This window comes from Triticum urartu, chromosome 5, assembly GCF_003073215.2.
Source record: "Triticum urartu cultivar G1812 chromosome 5, Tu2.1, whole genome shotgun sequence".
Lineage (NCBI taxonomy): Eukaryota > Viridiplantae > Streptophyta > Magnoliopsida > Poales > Poaceae > Triticum > Triticum urartu.
In genome coordinates, this window is record NC_053026.1 from 126023288 (window position 1) to 126031883 (window position 8596).

The window sequence follows — 8596 nt, forward strand, 5'->3', positions numbered from 1 at the left end:
ATTTCAAGCTAAATTGTAATTGTTAGATGGTCATGTCTATTAATTTCCTATAGACAACCCTTCTTGAGTTTCCTATGGATTTATTACGGTTTCAAAATGGTCAAGCATTCAAGCTAGCAGCAGCAAAAATTTGTCCCAACTATTAAGCTACAAGATTTAGCAATGCATGCTATATGTAGCAATTTGGCCCCAAAAACCTGAACACCATACCACAGAAATTAGAAGACTTAGCAAAGCATGCATTCATGTGACCAAGCATCATATTGCAGTTACAATACACATAGATTGAGTAATATATCCTTGCTTTTTCAGGAGTCAGTCAAAATATGCAAGTATGTGCACCCAGTTTGTTCAAGCCCCTTGCTCAGAAGTTGGTCTGGAGATGCAAGAATACAGGTAAACTGCATATATAACTGCATTTTTACGCAGAACTGAAATCTCACAGAAACTACACTAAACTGGATTGAGATTATTGAAAAATGTTAATTAAATGTTAAATGGATAACTTTGTGATAATCTACACCATATCTTTATGGACTAGGACCAATCAAAACAACATGCAGGAATTGTTCATCCTCATGGAACCAAAAAACCATCCATCCACTTTCACTGCAAGTCAACACTGTACTGAGCTTTCCCTGTCCATACACTTCCGAAACAGAATGCCAGATTGTTAAATACTGACCAAGATAATGATATTTAGAAACAAATCACCTCACCCTCACCTCTTTCTGATTAGTTTTTTGCTGCTGAACTATTGCTGTCGGCTGTCGGAGTGCCTTTGCTGCTTGGGGTTCTTGCTTAACTTCCGCCTGCTGTGGATGCCGCTTTGTGCTTGAGTTCTTGCTTAACTTCCGCCTGCTGTGGATGCCGCTTTGTGTTTGGGTCTTTCCTTCTTGCTGCTGGTGTCGCTGTCTTTTTGTTGGCCAGGGGCATGATATCTGGGGCAGCAGCCAATCCTTCACGGGTGAAGTGAAGGTTTATGTTTGTCACAATTTCCAATATTAGCATAGTATGTATTTGCATGTTGCAAAGATCTCAGTATGAGGAGATTTAGATTCATTCAACTCAACCATTGACAGGCAGGGAGACAACAAAGGGGGCAGTATAATTGCATCCCATTATTATTTTTCTCTTTATTAGATGGCATATTGTTATTTGTTCTATATATACTTAACGTCCCCGTATGGCTGCTTTTGAGGAAAAAAAACCGTATTACCATGTATCCGTGTTTCTTAGTTCTTATTCATCCTAAGTTTTAGCAGATTAATTAATCATTTGCTTTTCTCAATTTTATTGTTTTGGAAATTTTGTTCCTCTACCATTTATCAAGTACGGTTTGCGAGAGGTGGTTGCTATTCATACGTTCTAGTATATGTAATACAAAAGGTACTTCTCATTCAGTATTTAAACGATCTGGTGTCGTTCTAGTATATGTAATACAAAAGGTACTTCTCATTCAGTATTTAAACGATCTGGTGTCGTTCTATTGCATGGCATTTGAATTGCCCAATGCTTGGTTGTGAGAGATGATATCCATCTCAGAAAGGAGAAAGGGTCACTGCTGGTCAAATGCTTTGTGCCTAGGACTGATATGAACTTCTCTTCCACAACTAGACAATTATCCGATCTATTTCAATTGTCTGGATGTTAACTCGAGGTAAGAGCAAGTGCTACGACAATTCCCAGTACACATTTATAAGCAGTATTTCGGTTAAAAAAGAGTGAGATGGATAGCTCATGGTAGCATTCAAGGCATATTTTTCAGACTTGGCACAGTAGCAGTTTAATATTTTTCAGACTTGGACACCGTAGCAGTTTAAGCGGCGCAGCAAGGCGCGCGTATGCTTCTAGTGTCCATTGAAGCTATCTGATAAATGGAGACCGTAGCCAAAATTGAGGTTAGGGACCTCAATTGCTGTGACATGAAGAAACTTGGAGCTGGAAAATGTATTTGTGAAGAATCAACTTGAGATGGCAAACACTACCAGCTGGAAGCATTTTAAGGAGAGGGGCCAACAACATAGATTCAGACCGCTGTCTCTGTGCTTATGTAACTACTGGTACATCGAAATGACATGTCGTCACTCGCTCCCTAAGATGATACAGCAGATTAGATTCCCGTTCCACTCCACAACCTGCAAAGCAAATCACACTCCCTCTTAACAGCCGACGACGATGGAGACCCGAGGCAGAAGAAGCAGCATAGTATTATGCACCGGAACCTGAATGAACCTGCTTACCCAATCCGTGGGGCAGAGAGATCTGTAGTAGCGCTGGAACTTGCCGCACTCCGACGTGTCACCCTCCTTGGCCTTCATGCACCGGTGGTACTCGAGGTAGCGCACGCAGCAGTGGCGCGTCTGGTTCTGGGTCGGGAACCGGAAGTCGCAGGGCGCAGTGCGCAGCTCGACGTAGGCGGCGGCGGCGAGTCGGCTACGCTGCCGGGCTCGTGCGGCGGCCTCGGCGCCTGCTCCCCTCGGGCCACTTTCCCCACGTCCCTGGCGTGCATCTTCTCGTGCGGGTTCACTACGGTGCTCGGATCGATGCTCTGAAGGACGATCGGTGCTCTGGATAACGTGGGGCAGAACGGTGACTGACTGCATGGGTGCTGGTTGATTTTGTACTGGCGCTGAGCGGTGGAAGCACTGAAGGAGAGATGCCAAGCCACGGTGGCAGCTGTCTGTTCCGGGCGGAGGCACGTGTCATGGTGCGCACACGTGTACACATCCACGATCGATGCTACGACTCAACACCAGATCCCAGATAGACGTTGATCTAGGTTAGACGACGCCAAGGTTCCAGACAGCCAAACTGGAACTCACAATCGACTTCACATCATGTACAGATAGGACTGACAGTACCTTCCCAGGTACTACCAAACTAGTTAGAGAATTCAACAAAGCTGGCAATTTCATCGAGAAGAATGATAGGATTCACCGCATAACTATTGATCATAGGGTCGGTCTGGCCCTTTGTATACAGGAGTGTACAATAGAGAGAGTGGATCGTGGCCTAGCTCTACGTGACCACGATCACCGTGTTGGCCGTGGGCGTGCGGACGTGCCCGAGTCAGCGTCAGGAGTGGAGGAAGACTTCCAACAGCCCCCCGCAGCTGCAGCAGGGTCTTCGACAATGTTGAGGCTGGATCGGAACTCGGTGAAGATAGCCGTCGGCAACCCTTTGGTGAAGATGTCGGCGAACTGGGATGTCGAGGGCACCTGGAGTACGTGCACGTCGCCAAAGGACACGCGCTCGCAGACGAAGTGGAGGTCGATCTCCACGTGCTTGGTGCGCTGGTGTTGCACTGGGTTGGAGGAGAGGTACATGGCGCTGACGTTATCGCAGTAGATGATCGTCATGCTCGCTGGCGGTCGATGCAGCTCATGGAGAAGCTGTCGGAGCCAACAGGTGTGCGACACCCCACCTCCGCGCTGGACCGCGACACCATGTGCTGCCTCTTGGATGACCAAGAGATGAGATTGTCGTCGAGGAAGACGCAGAAGCCTAACATGGAGCATCGCGTGTTCGGGCATCCCGCCCAGTCGGCGTCGGAGTAGGCCATGAGGTTGGTGTCGCTGCTGCGCCGTAGATGGAGCCCGAGGTGAGCAGAGCCGCACACGTATCATAGAACGCGCTTGAGGAGAGTGAGGTGTGCCTCGTGCGGGTCATGCATTAACAGGCACAGTTGCTGGATGGCGTAAGCAAGGTCCGGCCGCGTCAATGTCAAATATTGCAGGGCGTCGGCCAAGCTCCCGTACAACGCGGGATCGGAGACAGGAGCCCCGACGAGCGATGAGAGCTTGCTTTTGGTGTCGGCTGGCGTGGCGCCAGGCTTGCAGTTGAGCATGGCGGCGCGGTCGAGTATCTCGAGGGCGTACTGCTGCTGCGAAAGGAAGAGACCGGTGGCGGTGCGATGCGTGGTGATGCCGAGAAAGTGGTGCAGCTCACCAAGGTCGGTCATGGTGAACTCAGCGTGCAGAGTGGCGATGGTGGAGCATAGCAGGTGGGCGGAGCTGGCTGTGAGTAGTATGTCATCGACGTAAAGCAATAGATATGCCGTGCCGGCGGCGCTCTGGAGTATGAAAAGCGAGGAGTCGCACTTGGACGCATGGAAGCCGGGCGAAAGAATGAAGGTGTGGAAGTGTTGGAACCTCGCCCACGGGGCCTGTCGGAGTCCGTAGAGCGACTTGCGGAGATGGCAGATGTGTGTGGGCCGATCGGCGTCGACAAACCCCGAAGGTTGCTGGCTGTAGACGGTGGTGTCGAGCTCGTCGTGCAAGAAGGCGTTCTTCACCTCCAGTTGGTGAACAAGCCAGCTCGACGACACAGTGAGGCTGAGGACGACCCGGATCGTCGCTGGCTTGACCACCGGACTGAAGGTCTCACCAAAGTTAATGCCAGGCCGTTGAGTGAATCCTTGGAGCACCTATCTTGCCTTGTAACGGGCTAGAGTGCCGTCGGGGTGCAGCTTGTGGCGGAAGACCCACTTCCCGGTCACCGTATGAACACCTACAGGACGAGCAACAAGAGACCACGTATTGTTTTGCAACAAAGCACGATACTCATCACACATGGCGGCGTACCAATTCGGATCTTTGAGAGACTGCTTGTAGTTGGAAGGGATGGGTGAGATGGAGGTGCTGGTGGCCATGGCTGTGAGAGAATGTGGGGAGGAGAGATTTTTAGGTTGCTGAAAGCCGGACTGGCTGCGAGTCTGCATGGCGTGGGTGTTACGACGAGGCATAATTGGTATGACGCGAGGCGGTAGCGGGCGGACAAGTGGCGAGCATGAAATGGCCGGGGGGTCGGTGTCGCGAGTGGTGGCCGACAACGGGCTGGGAGAGGGCACGGGATTGGTGGTTGGGGATCCACGGGTGGAGGGAGAGTAGTGGGCGTTGATCCAGCGACTGATGCGCTAGCAGAGCTGGCAGGCGGCGATCCCGGAGGGGATAGGGGGGGCTGTTGGATTGGTTGTGGCGTACGAGGTAGATGCGCCGACGGGTGCGATCGGGTTGGGTGGGGGGTAACCGAGGAGGATCGGGTGTGGGGATCTGTTCACGGGATTGTTTGTGGCACGGGAGGCCGGTATGACATTGGTGTATGGAAAAACGCTCTTGTCAAAAATGACATGCCGGGAAGTGATGACTTGCCATGTCTCGAGGTCGAGGCAACAATAGCATTTGTGCTCACGAGGGAGACCGAGGAGGACGCAACGTCGGGACTGCGGGGCTAATTTGTGGGGCGTGGTGGCATATAGGTTAGGGTAATAGGGGCACCCAAAAGTACGCAAATGGTCGTACGTGGGGGGTATGCCATGCAACATGAAAAAGGGGGTATTGTTGGTGATGGCACGTGATGGACGAAGGTTGAGGAGTGATAATCCACAAGTATAGGGGATCGTTTGTATCTTTCTTCGATAAATAAGAGTGTCGAACCGAACGAGGAGCTAAAGGTAGAACAAATATTCTCTTAAGTTCTATCGACCACCGATACACTCTACGCACACTTAACGTTTGCTTTACCTAAAACAAGTATGAAACTATTTTGCAAAAATAAAACTACGAGTACTTTGCAAGAATAAAACTATGAATAAATTGCAAGGTAATAAAAGTGGATAGCTTTTGTCAACAAGAAAGTCATTTGTCCCTCGGCAATTGATAACAAGTACAGGTAATCATTCTTGTAATTCTATATGAGGGAGAGGCATGAGCTAACATACTTTCTCTACTTGGATCATATGCACTTATGATTGGACCCCTAGCAAGCATCCGCAACTACTAAAGATCATTAAGGTCATGAAACCCAAACATAGCACTAAGTATCAAGTCCTCTTTATCCCATATGCAACAACCCAGCTACTCGGGTTTAACCTTCTGTTACTCTCGCAACCCACCATAAGCGAATCATGAACGTATTGCAACACCCTACAGCGGGGGGCCCTCACGTTTTTGCGCGAGACGGAGGGCATCGTAGGACAGCACCATAAATAAAATATGCAATCATACCAACCAAGATCACGATTAACCCACAGGACAAAACAGATCTACTCAAACATCATAGGATAGCCAAATATCATTGGTAAATAATATATGGAGTTGAGCACCATGTTTAAGTAGAGATTACAGCAGGGAGAATGGGTGTTACACCGCTGCATAGAGGGGGAGAGAGTTGGTGTTGACGGTAGCAAGATTGTTGATGTAGATCACCGTCACGATCCTTGTCCCCCTAGGAGAGATGGGGAGAGGCCCCCCTCCTTCTTCTTCTTCTTCCTTGGCCTCCCCCCTAGATGGGAGGAGGGTTCCCCCTCTGGTCCACCTCCGAGATTGGATCTCCCTCTCTGTTCTCTTCTGTTTCGCGCTTCCCGGATCTGGCCCTTCATGGTTTCATAAATTCCGGAAGATCCGGAACTCCGATTGTGCTGAAATTTTTATACGATTTTTTCCATAAATTATATTTGTTGCGCCAGAAGAAGGGCCCCAACTGATGTTCGAGGAGGGCACAAGATACCTGGGCGCCCCAGGGGTGCCCGGCGTGCCCTGGTGGGTTGTGGTCATTGTGGGCCCCCATTTGCGTCGATTCCACCTCCCAAAAATCATAAATATTCCAAAATAATTCTCTGTAATTTTTTATCACATTTGGACTTCCTTTGATATGGTTTTTCTGTGAAATAAAAAAAATGTAACAAACAGGAACTGGCACTGGGCACTGGATCAAAAGGTTAGTCTAATAAATTATATAAAAAGCTGCCAAAAATATGTGAAAGTTGTATAATATTGACATGAAACAATCAAAAATTATAGATACGACGGACACGTATCAGCATCCCCAAGCTTAATTCCTGCTCGTACTCGAGTAGGTAAGTGATAAAAAAGATAATTTTTGATGTGGAATGCTACCTAGCATAAACTTGATTATATATATAATCATGGCATGAATATTAAGACATAAGTGATTCAAAGCAATAGTCTATAATTTGACATAAAGACATCAATACTCATGCATCCCAACAAACAATCATGTCTTTCAAAATATCAATGCTAAAGAAAGCTATCCCTACAAAATCATATAGTCTTGTCATGCTCTGTCTTCTTAACACAAAGTATTTATCATGCATAACCCCGATGACAAGCCAAGCAATTGGTTCATACTTTTTAACGCGCTTCAGCTTTTTCAACCCTCGCGCAATACATGAGCGCGAGCCATGGATATAGAACTACGGGTGGAATAGAGTATGATGATAGGGGTAAATATAGAGAAGTCAAAAAAGTAAGAAAGTCTCACATCGACGCAGCTAACCAACGGGCTATGGAGATGCCCATCAATTGATATCAACGTGAGGAGTAGGGATTGCCATGCAACGGATGCACTAAGAGCTATAAGTGTATGAAAGCTCAATATAAAAACTAAGTGGGCGTGCATCCAACTTGCTTGCTCATGAAGACCTCGGGCATTTCAGGAAGCCCATCATCGGAATATACAAGCCAAGTTCTATAATGAAAAATTCCCACTAGTATATGAAAGTGACTACATAGGAGACTCTCTATATGAAAAACATGGTGCTACTTTGAAGCACAAGTGTGGAATTAGATTCCCCTTCTCTCTTTGTTTTTCTTTTTTTTATATTTTTTCTCTCATTGTCCGGAGTCTCATCCCGACTTGTGCGGGAATCATAGTCTCCATCATCCTTTCCTCACCGGGGCAATGCTCTAAAAATGAATAATGATGATCATCACACTTCTGTTTACTTATAACTCAAAAGAAATAAAAATTACAACTCGATACCTATGACAAAGTATGACTCTATATGAATGCCTCTGGCAATGTACTAGGATGTGCAATGATCTAGCGTAACATGTATGAAAAATAATGAACGGTGGCTGAGCCACAACTACTATGTCAGCTATATGATCATGCAAAGCAATATGACAATGAATGCTCAAGTCATCAAACAGAAGAGGTGGAAGTTGCATGACAATATATCTCGGAATGGTCATGGAAAAGCCATAATAGGTAGGTATGGTGGCTGTTTTGAGGAAGATATAATAAGACTTATGTGTGATAGAGCGTATCATATCACGGGGTTTGGATGCACCTGCGAAGTTTGCACCGACTCTCGAGGTGAGAAAGGGCAATGCACGGTACCGTAGAGGCTAGCAAATTGCAGGAAGGTAGGAGTGCATATAATCCATGGACTCACATTAGTCATAAAGAACTCATATACTTATTGCAAAAGTATATTATCCCTCGAAGCAAAGTACTACTACGCATGCCCCTAGGGGGATGGATTGGTAGGAAAAGACCATTGCTCGTCCCCAACTGCCACTCATAAGGAAGACAATCATTAATAAATCATGCTCCAACTTCATATCATAACGAGATAACATATGTGCATGCTTCGGGAATCACAAACCTTAACACCAATATTCCTACTAACCACAACCGTTTACTAGTACCTCCCACATATTACCATCTCTATATCGCAAAACTATTGCAAGGAATCAAACATATCATATTCAGTGATCCATAAGTTTTATGACTAACCATGCAAATGACCAATTCCTTTTGACTCTCTAAATAGATATAAGTGAAGCAC

General features: G+C 46.9%; 1 protein-coding gene across 1 annotated transcript; it reads right to left on the reverse strand.

Annotated features, from left to right (window-relative positions):
* Positions 1 to 1969: 1969 nt before the first annotated feature.
* On the reverse strand, positions 1970 to 2778 carry LOC125508157 (cytochrome c oxidase subunit 6b-1-like). Its single transcript, XM_048672762.1, has 2 exons — positions 2244 to 2778; positions 1970 to 2138 (listed from the first exon to the last, which is right to left on the reverse strand). Exons 1-2 carry the CDS (start codon positions 2604 to 2606, stop codon positions 2085 to 2087), a joined length of 417 nt encoding a protein of 138 aa, XP_048528719.1. The 5' UTR covers positions 2607 to 2778; the 3' UTR covers positions 1970 to 2084.
* Between the last annotated feature and the right edge of the window lie 5818 nt (positions 2779 to 8596).